Raw genomic sequence first — 16,648 nt, 5'->3', positions numbered from 1 at the left:
CGCACTAACACCTTGTAAAAACTCATTCAAAGTGATGCAGGTAGTCAATGCACCTGCATTCATAAGTCAAAGGAAGCTTAGTGTGCTCCATCTTGTTGTAAGGAACCATAAATCCAACCTTTTTATTAAGATCATGTCTGGCAATGAATTTATGTTGCCCAGATCATATTTTGAAGGCATTATGCAAGTTTTAATTGAGGAAAGAGTGATCATTCTGCGAAAACTCTTGACCCAAAAGGGATATGGTGCTTTTGTCTTAGTTGTTCTATGTACCTCAAAATCTTAGATGCAGCAGCTGATCCAGTGCAAGGTCCTACCTTCCAGGGCTTCCTGTAATCCCAGTGCTTAGACAGTCACCCAGGAGAGATTCAGGGGCTGCCCAGTTGATTAGCAGAGGGCCCTTAGCAGACAGCATGTGATTTTACTAGTGGTGCAGATGCCTTGGTGCACTTAGATTATTCCACCCATGAACAGGGGAAATTAGGGAGAATACTGCTACACTTCTCAGTTACACTAAAGCCCGAAGCCCTGCAAGCGCCTCTCACCCTGGGTCTCTCCCCACAGCGCACGCCGGCGGGCGGCGCTCGGCAAGGATTGCTTCGCAGCCCCCGGCCCGGAGTCCGCAGTTTCCCCTCCCCAGCACCGCCCCGAGGCTCAGTGGCGGGGGCGCGGTCGCCGGCATGCACCGCCCCTCAGCGCGCCCGCAGCGGAGCCCTCCCCGCGGCCGGGGCCAGTCCCGCTTCCTTCCGCGCCGCGTTCAGCTCAGCGGCGCGGTACCAGCCCGGCGGCGGCAGCAGCTACAAGGCCCCACCCACGCGCTTACTCCCCCCAGGTCAGCCCGCGAGCTTCCCAAGCGTACGCTGGAGCGCCTCGATAGACACCCTGCCGCGCATGCGCGTCGGCAGCTCCGCCCTCCCGGTCTTCTCAGGCGTTTCCGGGTCACGCGTCCGCTTCAGTTGAGCTTGGGTGGGTTTCCCTGCGCGTGGGATTGACTCTGTGCGCGGGGGTCTGTGTCAGGTTCCTGCCGCCCGTGAGTGCTGCGGACGGCGCTGGGGTCAGAGGGAAGTTGGGGGGGGGGCTGGCCGGGGATCGGAGTGGGGAAGGGGTCCTGTGGGGCTGCGGTGGGAAACCTGGCGGGGGTGGGGGGCAGAGGTAGAGTGGGATTTCCCCAGTGGCTCTTGCTGTCGGATGGGGCTGGGCATTCGAGTAAACGTCTTTCCTTTGCCTCCTTCTGCAGAGCTACAGGCAGCCACTCAGTAATTTCTTAACCCCCCCCTCTCTGCCCAATCCAGCCACCGGGGAAGTGCTAGCCCGCCTTTGAAAGACGCAGCCTCTTCTGCCGCCGCAGGCTGACTGAATTAGCCTCAATGAAGAAAATATTCTGAGTTGAAAAATCTTTCTGGGGGTTTGGAAGCGGAGGTAAACAGGTTTTTCTCTTCCTGTTTGAGAGCTACTAGGTTTGAAAGTTCGAAGGACCGGCTCAGTAACTTAGGGTACTGTCTCATTTTTAAAAGACTTTGGCTCATGTCACTTTCGTTTGGGCCAGTGGTTTTCAGAGGGGTTTGTGTGAACTCATGGGATTTGCAGACTGCCTTAAGATTTCCAAAGAGCTCTGCATCTTTGTTTAAAAATTTTAGGTGCTTGTTTGCAAAATAGTTTGAAAATAATTTGAAAACCACTGACTTAAGCATATTTGAGAATTGTCCTTGGCTGATTTGAAATTATCAGTATAGTTTACTTTCTACAAGCAGGGCTGGCCTTGCAGGTGGGCAACTGCCCAGGTGCTCTGGTCGAGGGGCAGAAGGCAGGGCAGACCTGAGATTGGAGGCTGTGTAACAGAGCTTGGAGGGGTGCGTGCGGGTGGGGGGGGGGGGGGATTGAGATGGCAGGGCCTAACGTGATGGGTACATTCTGTATTAACCCTGACATCCCACATTATCGTCGTCAACCACAGGCTCAGTGTCCATTGGTGTTTGATGCCTCCCTCGCTATTTCCTTCCGTTTTTCCCTGTCCAGTGCAGAGTGGCTTAGTTTTTGTAGACTAGCTCTGCACCAATTTACTATATCATCTCCCCATTCTCTGTGGGGTTTGCCTCTCCTATTTGAAGCATCTAATTATGCCAAATACCAGGGTCTTGGTTTTTTATTCATCATTCATTCTACAGATATGCCCAAATTGCTGTAACTTGCATTGTATAGCCTTCTGCAGTAGGTTCTCTTTTGGCTGTATCTTCCTATATAATTCCTCGTTGGTGACCTTCTGCATCCATCCTACTCTCAGGAGCTTTCTATAACAACTCCTGTCCAACACCAGTATCCTTCTCTTTGAATCTTTTGTTATCACCCATGTCTGTCATCCATACAACGTGCTGCTGAATACACTTGTTTTCAAGACACTCAGCTTCATTCTAAGCTAATCGCTTTGCTTTTCCAGATCTTATCCTTCGCCTTCAAACTCACTCTTTCTTTTGCTCTTCTAGTCACTATTTCCTTCTCACAGTCCAAACCCTCCTCCATTATCCAGCCTTGGGACTGGCATGGAACCCCTAGAGGCTTCATGGCAGAGCTACATCCCACAGCCTGACTATAAGTGAACGCAGGGGCCATGGACACCAAAATGAAAGTTTGCCCAGGTGCCTTTCTTGATAAGGTTTGTCCCGTCTACAGTTAAACCCTCTTTACCTTTGACAAATTATTTAATTGTAAATGTGAAACACATTTTGATTAAAAAAAAAGCTTATGTATCCAAAATAGAAGGTCTTTCTTCTTACCTTTGTACTCCAAGTGGAGTGTAGGTCATGTACAGGTCTCCTCCATGTCACTCGGTCTTGGGATACATACTATAAGATGGTTTTGTTTTAATAAAAATAAGTTTTTATATGGTATCAGTTTAATGATATTCTTTTTACCATACTAATGCAGCTTGACACACATGAACATAAAGTTAATTATCTAGTAAAAAATCAATATAGCATTATCACTTTCAAACATTAAAATGTACAATTAAGAATTTGAAAGGATTAAGTTATATAATTCCTGAAATGAGTTACAGTATATCTTCTGAGGTAACAAAAAGATTTCCAAAATCTAGTATAAATGTTCTAATGTATTTAGTTGTAAAATAACATGTTTTGATGATTATAACAATGAGTACAAATGCACCTATCTTTAGAAAGTAACTGAAATGCAAATGGAAAATGTTTTATTGTTTTGTTTTAAAGATGGCTTTCCATTTTGTTGGTCGCTCCACAAACACCTTAACCTTCTTGTGTTTTATATGGATGGACTGTTTAACTTTCCATGTATGATACTAAGAACAGGAAATTTAATAAGTTTTGGTGCCTTATTATCATAAGATATACATGTGTTCATGAGTTATAATGTATACCTGGAGGGAATTGATGGTGATCGTAAATATTTCCTTGTAGTCAGGCACTAATCTATCTGTGGTGTTCGCTGGGATTATAAAATTTATGAAAAAATAGCAAACTCCCTGCCCTAACACCGCCCCCGCCGTGATCTTATATAGTTGCACTTATAGAAAATTCTACGTCACTGCCTACATTACTTGAACTTTTTTTTGTTCACCATTTCCATTTCAGTCTGTAGAGCTCAATGCAGGTAGTTCCTGGTTTAGGGACATATGATTTTAAGAGGCCTCTTGAGTCTTTGGGTTCAGTCCCTTGCTCTCATAGGCAACCTATTCATAAAAATATAACTCTGTTTTGCAATTAAGCTGTTTGTGGTCCCCTTATTAGAGTGGTTTCCAGAACTCAGTTTGTGTATTTGTCTTGTGTTAAATCTTTTCTCCCTCCATGTTCTATTTACAGATTACTATTGTATCCCTCTCAGCCTTCGGTTTTTACTGAAAAGCCCAAGCTCTTTTTCAGAAGACATGTTCTTTGTTTTCCTGATCTTCCTTAGTGGCTCTTCTCCACACCTGTGTCAGTTTGAATTACTTTGGCTTGAATTTGGGTGACTGGAATGGTTTGCCAAAGTATAGATACAGACAATGCAGCTGTAGATGCTCTTCCTTCCCCCCCCGGCAACAGAATACAAGCTCTTCAGTACATTTTGTACTATCTCTGATATTTCACAACCTGACTGTTCATTTAATGCAAGTAATGCTTGGTGGGATAATTTCCTTTGGTAATAATCAGAATTCCCCTGAGAATTCCCCTGAGCACGTGGTCCAGTGGCCTGACACAGTTAAGGCACAACAGTTTAATAGTCACAGTACACGGGGAGTGATGTGGCTAACATTATGTCTTTGACTACCCTAACCAGGGGTTGGGCATTCATTCTTAGAGCCCTGTGCGGATACAAAATGTATATCTGCATCCACATCCATAGCTGCAAAAATGAACCATGGATATAAGGCAGATATTCACACATCTTCAGGGTCTTAGGTACAAACTTTGTATCTGCATTCATATCCACATTGACATCTGCGGGTGTGGATATCCACAGACACAAAGCAGACACCACCAGATTTGAAGGATTGTTACCCATTTTGCAAGAGGATGAACTGGAGACGCGAACCCCCAACTTTCAAGATTATAGTCAAGCACCTTAACCACACAGTTACTACACATAATAGGATAGTTTTCCTTTCTCATATAAAGAACAGTTGCTTGCTTAGAAGGACTAGAGGTGCATGATGTTTTCTTCCAAGAATGACCTCTTCCTCAAGTCATAGAAGAATACCCATGTACATTAATCATGATTGAAACTGACATTTGTTTAGGGCTTTCTGTATTCAGTCCTGGACTAATGCCACAAAACACTGCTACAGGGAAAAATGTGACATTTTTGAGGTCCAGTATCTTATAACACACCACCATATCTTTCCTGTAGGATGAAGCATTTAGCTTTAGCAAGTGTTGGGCTAATGATATAATTATGGTCAATAAGGTCATGGACCTTAATTATATAATTGATTAAACCTGCTGCTGTTTTTTTCTACTAGAAGCAGAAAGATATTGCTAGTTGCTTCTTAGTTAACTGCAGGCACTGAAGTTCTACCAGTTACGGAAAAACAAGAAGTTCTCAAAAAAACCAAACAAACAAACAAAAAAACTATACTTTTGTAAAAATTTGTATAACATAGAAGCTACTTTAGTACTAGACATACTCTGCAACTCTTGATTTTACTTTCTTGATAATTATAAAACAAACTATGGGACTCATATTAAAGCTGTAAACCTGCAAGCATTTATTTTTTGTGAGTTGTCTGCTTGACTCATTTGAGTTCAGTGGAAGTACTCATTTTTAAAACTCCACATAAGTGTGTGCAACATCAAGGCATTAAAACTTTGGGATAGAGAGTTCTGTGTATCAAAAGAAAAGTGTCCTCATTCTCTTACTCATTCACAATTTTGTCCTGTGGATGAGAGGATTTTTTAAATTAATGGGTCAGTTGGTTGTTTCCTGATCAAGTTGTGGTCTGATCTTCTGTAGCCTTTTCAGTGACCCAAAATGTTGCAATCTTGTGAACGGGAACCTGATGGAAGACAAATTACTTGAAATCCCTTCCTAAGTCTTTGAGAACATAAATACATAAAACATGCTTTTGTCTACCCTGCATTACATTCTAGAGATGCGATGCTTGATTTTTAGATCTGCACAGGCTTTTAAAATAATATCTAAAGGTAAACTAAATTTACCTAATTTTTTGCTCTATTTTTCCATGTTATGAGACTTTCAAAATACTGTTTTAATGTTTTTCACAGGCTTAACCTCATTTTTTTCCTGTAACCATCATAATGAGACTGGTAATTCTTGATGACTATAATTTGGCAAGTGAATGGGCAGCAAAGTACATTTGTAATCGTATTATCCAGTTCAAACCAAGTCAGGGAAAGTATTTTACGCTTGGTCTACCAACAGGTAATACTTTGTTGTATACTCATGTAATTCATTAACTACAGACATGTTTGGTGTCTAGTTAAACCACAGTGTTAGGTATCTGAAAATTAAATAGGTATATAATAGCATAAAAGTTCAAACATGTCTAAATTCAAACTTTAAATGTTATGTTCTTATAAATATTTTGGTGTGTCATAGTTTAGAAAAGTGAGAAACATCCCCCCCCCCGTGGGAAGAAGGGTGGATTTTTCACATCTTTAAATGTGGAATGGACACTAAGTTTACAAATTAATGTAGTAGGAGAATTGGCGTATGAAGAGTTTATGCTTTATAGCTTTGCAAATATATCTGAAAAAGCCTTACTGGCATACAAGCCATCAGAATAATAAGCTTATTTTATACAGGGAGTACACCTTTGGGCTGCTACAAAAAACTGATAGAATATCACAAGAATGGAGATCTTTCTTTTAAATATGTAAAGACTTTCAATATGGATGAATATGTAGGTAAGTTATGTCTCAAGTATTAAATACTGCCTACACTAATAACTTTTTCTGCATTAAAATGATAAATCATCTTTGTGTGTTCGAATAAAGTGCAGGACTGAGAGTTACGAGATTCGTGCCTCTGCTGCAAGTTTTGTGTAACTCTAGACCAGACTCTTTAATCTCCATGCCTCAATGTCTTAATCTGAAAAATCAGAATAATACTAAGCCAATGTAAATGGATGTTGAGGCTAAATTCAATGTTTGTGAAGGGTTTTGAAACATTCTTATAAAAGGTGCCTGGGAACAGATTATTGGCCTAAATTGTCCTGTATGTTATATTTTGTATAGTCATACATGCCTGTGCAAAGCTGAGTGTAAAACAGTATGTTGAACTCTCCAGTCTGACAGACCATAAATGCTGCAGGATCAGAGAGCCCCTGTGGCTATGGGGCAGCAGCTGGGGTTGGGACTGGCAGTGGCGACAACCTGGGGTGGGGTGGCTGGAGCTGAACTAGCAGCAGAGCCCAGGGGCTCGGAGCCTGGCGGTCTGGCGGCTCCGGCGAGGGCAGCGAGCCTGGCGGCCCAGGGACAGAGAGCCTGGGGGCATGGTGACTGGCTGCTTGGAGCTGTCAACACAGCTTGGGGTCTGTAGGCTGGTAGTCCAGAGTCTATTGGCAGAGTGGCCACAGTTGACCTTCTCTGGTCCAGCAAACTCCCTTGGTTGCAACCAGTCAGGTTGCCTAGGGAGGTCCAACTTGTAGTGTATACATCAGATGAATGGAAATGCAAAACCCTACCCAGTCTATAAAATACTGAAGTTTACTTGATCCTGTGAGACAGAATTTAAGAAATGCACTGCATGTTTTTTGCCTACCATTTGTTTCTCTGTCGATAGAAGCTTAATTTTAGCAAAATCCATTTACATTTCACTTTAAATGTTTCCAGGGCTTCCAAGAAGTCATCCAGAGAGTTACCATTCTTACATGTGGAATAATTTCTTTAAGCATATTGACATAGATCCTAATAATGCTCACATCCTTGATGGGAATGCTCCAGATTTGCAGGCAGAGTGTGATGCATTTGAAAAAAAAATTGAAGAAGCTGGAGGAATTGATCTGTTTGTTGGAGGTATGAGAAGATACTCTAGTGGTGATTGCTTGTCATGGTTTTAATTTGTGTGTTGGATTCTTTTACATCAACTCTTCCAAAACTAAAAATATACTACATTTTGAAGCAGACAATGTAAGAAAGGGACACTTCTAACACTAACATGGAGAATCAGTTTGAACCTGAAATTATAGAACTGTTAGTGTCCAGATTTGAATAGGTATGTATTTAACGTATGTATTCAATGTATGTAATGTATACCAGTTTTGACTTTTTCCTTATTTTTCTTCGGAAGTAAATAGTGTAAGATCTTTTCTTACAACATTTATAGCCTTACTAGGAAATGTTGAATGAATGATTTTGTTTTTTGGATTTTTTTGTGCCTTGTAAAGGCATTGGTCCAGATGGCCACATTGCTTTCAATGAACCAGGATCAAGTTTGGTTTCAAGAACAAGATTAAAGACTTTAGCAATGGACACCATTTTGGCAAATGCTAAGTACTTTGATGGAGACCTATCGAAAGTGCCAACTATGGCACTGACTGTTGGTGTTGGTACAGTGATGGATGCTAGAGAAGTAAGTACTCTTTTATTTACATGTGACTGTGTTCAGAAAACTAAGACAAAGCTTCATCAGCATAATTACATGCAGTGTTATATTTTATGATTTGCAATCCTACTAGAACTAATGCAAAGAGCTTGAAATGAATAAATCAACAGTTAATAGTGTATTCTTGAATGTGCAACAAACTTATTTGAGTAAACTTTTACTATTTAGAGGTGAATTTAAGAGGCATCTCATAGTAAGTGATCATTACAAGCTTTCATGGCTTCTTTAGAATGTTTTGAATGGATATATTTCTTAATGATGAGAGCAAGTGTTCATTTCTTATAGTGAAACATGGCAACAGTAGTCTCGCAGCATTTAGATGGTCCATTAAGTAGGCCCATGGGAAATAAAATATTCTTTTTAATAGTGCCTGATTTTTCTGATTTTTTTTTTTTTAATGTTACTAGTGGTTGAACTTCTCTAGTCCAGCACTCTTGGGATCAGATCGGTGCTGAAAGAGACAATTTGTCACAGGTCAATATTTTCCATTTTCTAGCAGCATTACTAACACTTCCACTGCTTACTGGGCTTTAGAAGACATTTGGGGGTAAATATAACAGCTAAATAACAGTACAGAGCACGAAGAGCCAGGAATGGTATCTGTAAACAAACTCTCTGGGGTCATGGGAAAGCTGGCCACAACCATAAGTGGTCATCCAGCTAACTAAAATGCCGAATTACAGATATTGCTGGACGAGAGAATGCCAGGGTAGAGAGGTTTAACCTGTATCACAAATACTCTAATTTTTCAAACCAGTTCTGAGCCAATTCCCCATCAGTGAATTGTGTATGTGGGGAAAGGGTTTGTTTTCTGTGTTATCTAAAGGCCTACTTAAACCAGTGTAATTATACTGGCATTACCCCCTGACACATTTATGGTATTCTGCGATTTTTTTCTGTTAAACTTGTTACTCTTTAGTAAAGTATCATTAAAGTAAAGTAGATTAAATGCGTCAGTAAAAGTTAAACTGATGTAACTTTAGTCCGTATAAACAGTCAAACTTTCCTATTGAGACCACTATGTTTTTAGTAGATCTCTTCAGATGACATTTTTAAACAGATCCTGATCACTGCAAATGACTAGAACCTGAAGAATTCTTCATTTAAATATCTAAGTGTGTTGGCCATATTCTTATTTATGTTGTCTACCTGAATCCACTCTGTAATGTTAATAAAAAGTTGTAGAACTACAGGTTGAACCTGTCTAATCTAGCACTCTTGTCTGGCAATATCTGAAATCTGGCATGATTTTAATAGGCCTGACTCATGATAAGTGGTCATATGGCTAAGTTTCCCGTGGTCCCTTAACGTTTGTTTACAGACGCCCATCCTGTCTCTGTGTTCTGTGCCGTAATTTAGCCTTAAATGTCTTCTAAGAGCCCAGTAAGTACTGAGTGCTAATAATGCTGCTAGACAATATTGACCTCCCATGGTCTGGCAAATTCTCTGTCGGCACAGGTCAGGTCCCATGCGTGCTGGACTAGAGACGTTTAAGATGTAAAACTAAAGGCATTGGTCCTTTTTATAATGTGGGAAACTGTTTCTTGTGTGTCTTGTGCAACTGTTACTGTTTCTTCCTAGGGGTAGTTATTTCAGTGATGACTAAACTAATCTTGTGCATAGTTTCTTCATTTTTAAACCCCCCCCCTCTAGTTTTATTTTGTATAAAAATACTGTAAGAATACTGTAAGATTATTATGATGAAGATCTGTGAATTAAGTGTTTTCCAGTTATGTGCTTCATGTCCCTCTGGACCTGATTTTTTTTGAGACAATTAGTACATTGGTGGTAGATCTACTAGAACTTGGTATCTTAGGTTTTAGAGATCAGCTTTAGTAACTGTAATAGTTAGGCATGGTGTTTGAAAGTCTAACCCAAACAAGTTTTCTGGGATACTTTCTCGCTTTCACTATGCACTGAAATAATAATAAATACTCTGGGTAATTCGATGTTATGTTGTATGATATCTTAAACATGTCGATGTGCTATCTTGAATGGTGTACTTATGGCAGCTGTTGATCATTACATACCACGTTTTTGGCTGACATCTCATAAATGTGGGGTCAAGTGGGAACACATTAGTACTTGTATATTAGATAAGATGGTGGGCATGTTAAAATATTTAGGTAAATATTTTTCTCTGAAAAAGTAGAGAATGTGTAAGAATTGTTCCTGTTAAGACATTTAAATACTACAGCATTCCATTAGCTAACTAGTAATTAAAAACTGATTTGGGAATTTAAGGTAAACTGAAAATTCACCATTTTTTTTTCTTTTTGTGTGTGTGTTGTTGTGTTGTGTTCCTTTTCTAGGTTATGATTCTCATAACAGGTGCCCATAAAGCTTTTGCCTTGTATAAGGCTATTGAAGAAGGAGTCAATCATATGTGGACAGTTTCTGCTTTCCAGCAGCACCCCCGAACTATCTTTGTATGTGATGAAGATGCTACTTTAGAACTAAGAGTTAAAACTGTGAAATATTTCAAAGGTGAGCACTGAATTGAAGTAGAATAGCTTCTCCTTGTGTGACTAAGTAGTTAAAAATGGCTTGGGGTTAAATCCTCATCTTCAAGTGCACCAAGTAAAATTGGAAATAGTTGCTATATTCAAATAGGCAATGTTGAACTCTGTATTTGAATATAATGTTACAGTGGCTAAGGGACTTACCTTGCACTTCATGTAAGAAGTAAAGTACAGAATCCTTCACTAGTATATCCCTCATGCAAATGTTTGAATATAATCTGTCTCCTTGCTACTTGCAGAACGATCTATTAGTCATATGTTCTTCAATAGCAACATCCCGGAGATGCAACTTTGCAGGATATGGTTTGTTGCATTCAGAAGTGTTGATTTCAGAAACATGGAAAGTGAAAATTCAGGTTATAGAAAACTTGATTAATTCTGAAGACTAATCCCAAATCATTTCAAACTGCTGGTTTTGCTATGCTTTTCTGTATTTTTCCATTGATTTATGATGCACATTGTTCAGTAAACCAGAATTTTGAAGCTTAAACTTAAGGGCCAAATGTATGACACAAGCCTTTGAAATCACTTGTGATTGTGAAATTTCACAATCATGTATTTTGTGTAACTGAATTTGCATTCTATTACAGGTGGGCAATAAGTGGTCCATAGGCCAACACAATTCGCCAGGGTTAGTCCCTGGTGAACTGCATCTGGTCCACAAGCTGTTTATCACCCACCACTGTTACATAATCTAGTGAAATTCTTATGTTGGTATTGTGTGTCAATAATTAGATCAAATTAATGCTATCTAGTTTTTGTTTGAGCCTTGATGCACTTTCAATTTGTCTCTTTAATATTACACTAATTATGTAAGTTGGTGCTGATAACAAAGGCTCTTGCACAGCAGTCAGGTTTATTTTATTGTTCTTTCTTACTGACGAGGCTATGGCTAATGAGGATAAGAAATTAAAGTAGGAATTTTCCCAGTGTTAATCTTATGGTAGGTAGAAACTAAAGTCTTTTTTTATTTTTTGAACCTCTTTCTAGGGCATCAATACTTATTATTTTGAGGTGTCCATGATATTTGGGCAGCTGGCTTTTTAACTTCAATTGGAAGTATATTTTTTCTTCCAAACACGCCATACCATGGACACTGTCAAGTTGGGGGAAAAACATGCCACGTTTTGGGATTTCCACAAGCTACTGCGATTTTTTTTTTTTTTTTTTTTTTTTTTTTTTTTAAAGCACGGCATCCTCACTAGCTACTTGACTTTAATTATGACTATCTCATTGCTCTGTTATGTTAATACTTTGACTAAATAGTAAAAAAAGTAAATTTACTGCTTATCAGTGAACTTCTATTGAAAGTATTTTTATCACTGGTCTTTGTAATCTAGAATTCTAGTCAAGGGTGCCTGGACATACTGAATACTAAAACTGCTTCCTTAGATTCAGTGCAGTAGTTAGTGTAGCTCTTGATTTAATAATTGTGTCATTTACAAACTTAGTAACATATAACTGATGACTTTAACAGGAACAATGCTTTTATATATAAAAATGCACATATGTATATGTATTCATGCTTAATTGCTCAGTGACAGGCTATGTATAATATACTGCTTTGTGTATTTTTTGAAATATTATTAATCATGTTAAACTTATTACTTGGCACAACCTCAACTAATATGTGGGGCAACAGGTGCTTCTCTCACCTCAGGCCATAGAGAAAATGCAGTGTCAGCCAGGATTAGTAATCAGGAGCTCCTGAATCCTGACCTTCAGTTCATGAAATCCTTTCAGGATCTCAGTAGATACACTTCTGAAATGACCACCCAATTTGTTTCATTTACCTGCCATTCTTGCACCATCTCTAAAACTTTGTCATTTTTCCAAAATTTCAGAATTGTGTATAAATCTAACTATCACACTAGCACCGGCTTTATTGTTTATAGCAGTAGTGTGTAGCAACTGGAATAGCTGGGTCTTATTGTAGTCCTGCATCATCTTTTCACTTTTTTGTAAATTTCCAATACCTTGCCTTTTGGGCTGCTGTCTTCCATACTTGATGTCTAACACAGTGTGTTTCCCAAATGGTGTTCTGTGGAACCCCGGGGCTCTGCAAAGTGAAAATAAGACTTCTGCGAGAAAATTCCGTTACAATAGCGGATTTCTCTGTGGCTCTCTGCCCTGTTGCTGCTGAAACAGTAGAACTAAATTTGTTTAGTTTAACAGCCAGCAAGGTGGTGGGAGGACTCTGGCCATGAAACCAACTGAATTTAGTTCCATTATTTCAGCAGTGGCGGGGCAGGGAACCATAGAGAGCCCCTCACTGGCCTCACTACCTGAGCAGCCACACCCCTCTGGTGGGCATGGCTTGGTTCACCCCTACCAGCAGAACGCCTCCATGCCAGCTTTCCTTCTCATGAGTGCATGTGGCCGCCCAGCATAGGCTCCCTAGCCAGTGCCACAGATGGTTCGTCCCAGGGGCCAGTTTTGGGCTGAGGCGGTTAATCCTGGGGATGGGTGGGCCAGGTTATGGGGCTCAGGCAGGTAAAGCCCAGAGATCGGGGATAGGTTTGGGGGCCAAGGGGAGTAAAGCCTGGGAATGGGGTTCCTCAAAATTCTTAAGTTTAAAGGGTTCCATGGCCAAATAAAATTGGGAAACGCTGGTCTAACAATTTTTTTTGAAAGACCATGCATAAGGGAAAAGGAAACCTTTCATCTGCTTTTGTTGTAGAGTGGAAGAACTTCATGTATGCCCAAAACAAATAACCAAACTATTTTAATCCAGATATAGCAAAATGAATTGAACTGTGAAAACTGGCATATAAATACTCCTCAGAAGAACGAAGTGAATGTTTTAAGTTCTCAAACTTTTAAGAGCAATTTAAAAATGTGTACTATCTGAATTTGTGGCACTCTTTTTAGGAAGGAGGGACTGTGGTTGTCGTCTGCACAATGCCAAAAATTGCATACTTTCCAAAAGAGGTTCACAATGCAGTACACTATCCAGTTGCTATCTGTTCACCTGGTCTTTATCCAATCCATCCAATAATGTAGGGCTTTTCTCCTCCTCCAGGCAATGTTTTAAATACATAATCATTTGGATCATCTTTTTGGAAATACATTGGGCACTGAACCCCAGAATTCAGTGGGACTTGTAATGAAGAAGTGGGTTCCCAGCTGAGACCTGTTGGGAGGGTGAGCAAGATGCTAAGCTCTGCTCCTTTCTCTGTGGAGAATGGATCTTCAATCTGCTCTCATTTGATGTGGAGCTTGTGCCTATCAGCCTTGTGCCTCTAAATGGATTCCTCTACTGAGGAAATCAAATATGCTTTATAAAAGCACCAGTGCAGTACTTGTGAAAATATTATTTGTACCTCCAGGAAAGACAAATTGGGGTATGTGGGATTTCCCTGTTCTTTCCCCGACTTTTTATTGATAAAAAAATGCCAGGAAGTCAAATATGGAAAGTATAGATTGATCTATAAAGCATTACTCCAATCTAAAGGACCACACATAGTCAAGCTGTGGAACTTGTTGTTGGGGATATTGTGAAGACCCAAACTTATAACAGTGTTTAAAAAATTAAAAAAAAAAAAAAAACTAGTTCACGGAGGATAGGTCAATCAGTGACTTACCCAGGATGATCAAGAATGCAACAACAGGTGGAGTCTCCCTAACTTCTGTTTTCCAGGAGCTGGGAGTGAATGAGAAGGGATGGATCACCTCAGTTGATTGATTTGTTCTGTTCATTCCCTATGAAGCATCCAGCAGTGACCCCAATGCCAGAAGACAGAATAGTGGTCTAGATGGACCATTTGTCTGATTCATTGAGGCCATTTTTATGTTTCAAGAGCGGCACTCTTTTCCATGTGGATCTCCTAGCCTATCAACCATTTTTTTTTGTACTAAACATACTCAATAACCATGCTCCTACTTAAAATTTTTAGCTGTTAGGCCTACAAGTATAGCCTTCACTGTGGGCTTGACTTTTCCTTTTCTTACATCAGCTGAGCAGCTCCTCTATCTGCAGATGTTGTTAGGCAAATATGGACAATCATATATTGCATTCTTTGGGCTTACACAGAAAGAACCAACTGAAGCTAAGTAAGCAGCTATCTTGATGAGGCACTGACTTTTAGTTGGATATTGTAATTGTGGGCACCAAAGGGGTAACATGAATGAAAATTACTAAAAACTGCACTTTGCCATTAAATGAAATAGATGGCTTTGAGTGATGATGTGAGTATATGCTGCATAAGTAGTTCTCCAATAGGAATCCTTTTTCAAAATAAATTTCCTTTAATGTTCCTGATTCTGTATCAACAATTCATTGGCCAACTCATAAACACATGTTCTGTTTTGTATTTTAGATAATTGGACTTTGTTCTGAGAGTCTGAAACTATGGAGGTGTAGTAATAAACATCTTCACACAGTAATCTTAAAACTCAGGCTTTCATGAGTTTGTCAAATTATTGCGTAACCTTAATTTCTGGTGATGGAAGAACTATGGATTAAGAGAATCATGCAACAATATTGTGTCTGCTTGTTAACTTGGATACAAATATACAGATGCTTTTGTTGGTCTTATACTTGAAACTCAACTGAAACAAATGTTATATATAATGACCCGCATGCATATTATGATTGATTGCAGTATTGTTACATTCCCCACTCGTGGTCGTATGCAGCTCATTCATATGTAAAACTAGTATAATGGCTAATAACTCAGGAATGGCATGTACTGAATTAATAGCTACCTTCCTGTATGAAGCTGATTCGTCTTAAAATGATTTTGAGTACCTATTCTGTTTTTCTTTATTGCAATGCAAAGTGTTAACATTAACGTGAAGTAAAATCAGCATACAACATAGATAGAAAATGCGTGTTGGTACCTAATGTAAAACTGGCACTGTTGCTTTTTCCCCTCAAGGTTTAATGCATGTTCACAATAAACTTGTGGACCCTCTGTACAGTATGAAAGAAGAAAACTGAAGAAGAATTGAGGAACTCCACATGGGTGTAAACAGCAACAATTGTAGGTAGCTGACAAAAACACCTGCTATGCAAATATGCTGAAAACAGGCTAAAATGAGGACTCAAGTTCTGTTTTGTTTTTTTTAAATCAAGTACCTGTACATTTACATTCCATATCTATACATTGTTGTATTGTACATTTTGTTCTCATATTCTGTAGATGTGGCTTCACTGGCTTCCACAGTAAGTAAACAAGAACAGAGCAAATATAATTGGAAGCTACATATTATGACAACAGCAGAGTTTTAGCACAGCAATGTATTGCTTTTATGGGGGAAAATTATACTTTTGCTTAAGCATCATATTCCTGCTCCAGCAGTGGAAAATACAATATTTTTTTGCCTCAATATATGCAAAATGCTTTTAGCCATTTGCATGTCAAACATTATGGACATGGACTTGCAACAGATGTGCAACTTTGGTTGTGAAGTGTGCTGTTTACATTTAATACATGTTGAGCTTTGCACTTTGGTTGCCTTAATGTAATCTTATGCCAATAGCTTCTGGCCATTTAAGTCTTGCTGTACAATATTCAGGCAAATACAAGAATGAAAACAGTGCCTAAAAATGCAGTGAGCCCCTTCAAACAGTTACAATAACTTATTCTTCAGTTATGTGTATATTATGTCTGTCATAGCACTTTAGTTACATGTTTCATGTTGATTTAAGAACTTTTTATATTTTGGTAATTGAGCTTCACAGATAATGACTATATTCAATATGTTCCTTTTTTGGAGATGAATTATCTAGTTACCTCAATGATGTGATCCAGTGTATTTGTAAAGGATGGTTAATTGCAGTAAGTTAATACCTAAAAATCTAAATAGCTAGTATTGAAACAAGTGATTAACTGAATGACCTTGCAGGACAATAGTTACTTTACAGTGGAGATTGATATAAATGTTGAACTGTTACAAAGAATACTCTTTTTTACTGTTACACTAAGTAAAGCTTAACTTTACCGTGTGTGTATTGTTTTTTCATGTGAACTCTGATTTGAGGATAAACATTCCAGGTTTCAAAAAGAGGCTTAGGGAAAGAATACAGTGCCTGTCTCTGATTATGGGCA

At 39.3% G+C, this 16,648-nt stretch overlaps 1 protein-coding gene across 6 annotated transcripts; it reads left to right on the top strand.

The window, feature by feature from the left end:
* The first annotated feature begins 738 nt into the window (after window positions 1-738).
* Window positions 739-16,647, top strand: GNPDA2 (glucosamine-6-phosphate deaminase 2). 6 transcript variants are annotated; one of them, XM_074992712.1, is made up of 9 exons: window positions 928-966; window positions 1,293-1,419; window positions 2,481-2,650; window positions 5,733-5,889; window positions 6,273-6,374; window positions 7,302-7,484; window positions 7,856-8,040; window positions 10,386-10,560; window positions 15,476-15,611. In XM_074992712.1, exons 4-9 carry the CDS (start codon window positions 5,766-5,768, stop codon window positions 15,535-15,537), a joined length of 831 nt encoding a protein of 276 aa, XP_074848813.1. In that variant the 5' UTR covers window positions 928-966; window positions 1,293-1,419; window positions 2,481-2,650; window positions 5,733-5,765; the 3' UTR covers window positions 15,538-15,611. The 6 variants fall into 6 exon arrangements, with proteins under 6 accessions (XP_074848812.1, XP_074848814.1, XP_074848813.1 ...); XM_074992711.1 differs by lacking the exons at window positions 928-966; window positions 2,481-2,650 and adding an exon at window positions 739-832; XM_074992713.1 differs by lacking the exon at window positions 2,481-2,650 and having other exon boundaries at window positions 927-966; window positions 14,915-16,647.
* Window position 16,648: the final 1 nt, after the last annotated feature.

Source organism: Carettochelys insculpta, chromosome 4 (genome assembly GCF_033958435.1).
Source record: "Carettochelys insculpta isolate YL-2023 chromosome 4, ASM3395843v1, whole genome shotgun sequence".
Classification (NCBI taxonomy): Eukaryota; Metazoa; Chordata; order Testudines; family Carettochelyidae; genus Carettochelys; species Carettochelys insculpta.
Note: the sequence above shows the minus strand (reverse complement) of the source record. Positions and strands in the feature narration are given on the sequence as shown.

Excerpts from the sequence above, each read along its gene's own strand:
- GNPDA2 (XM_074992711.1), top strand. The coding sequence starts at position 5,766 with ATGAGACTGGTAATTCTTGATGACTATAATTTGGCAAGTGAATGGGCA. Across the intron at positions 7,485-7,855 it reads AATTGATCTGTTTGTTGGAG|GCATTGGTCCAGATGGCCAC; the intron begins GTATGAGAAGAT and ends TGCCTTGTAAAG. Across the intron at positions 8,041-10,385 it reads CAGTGATGGATGCTAGAGAA|GTTATGATTCTCATAACAGG; the intron begins GTAAGTACTCTT and ends TTCCTTTTCTAG.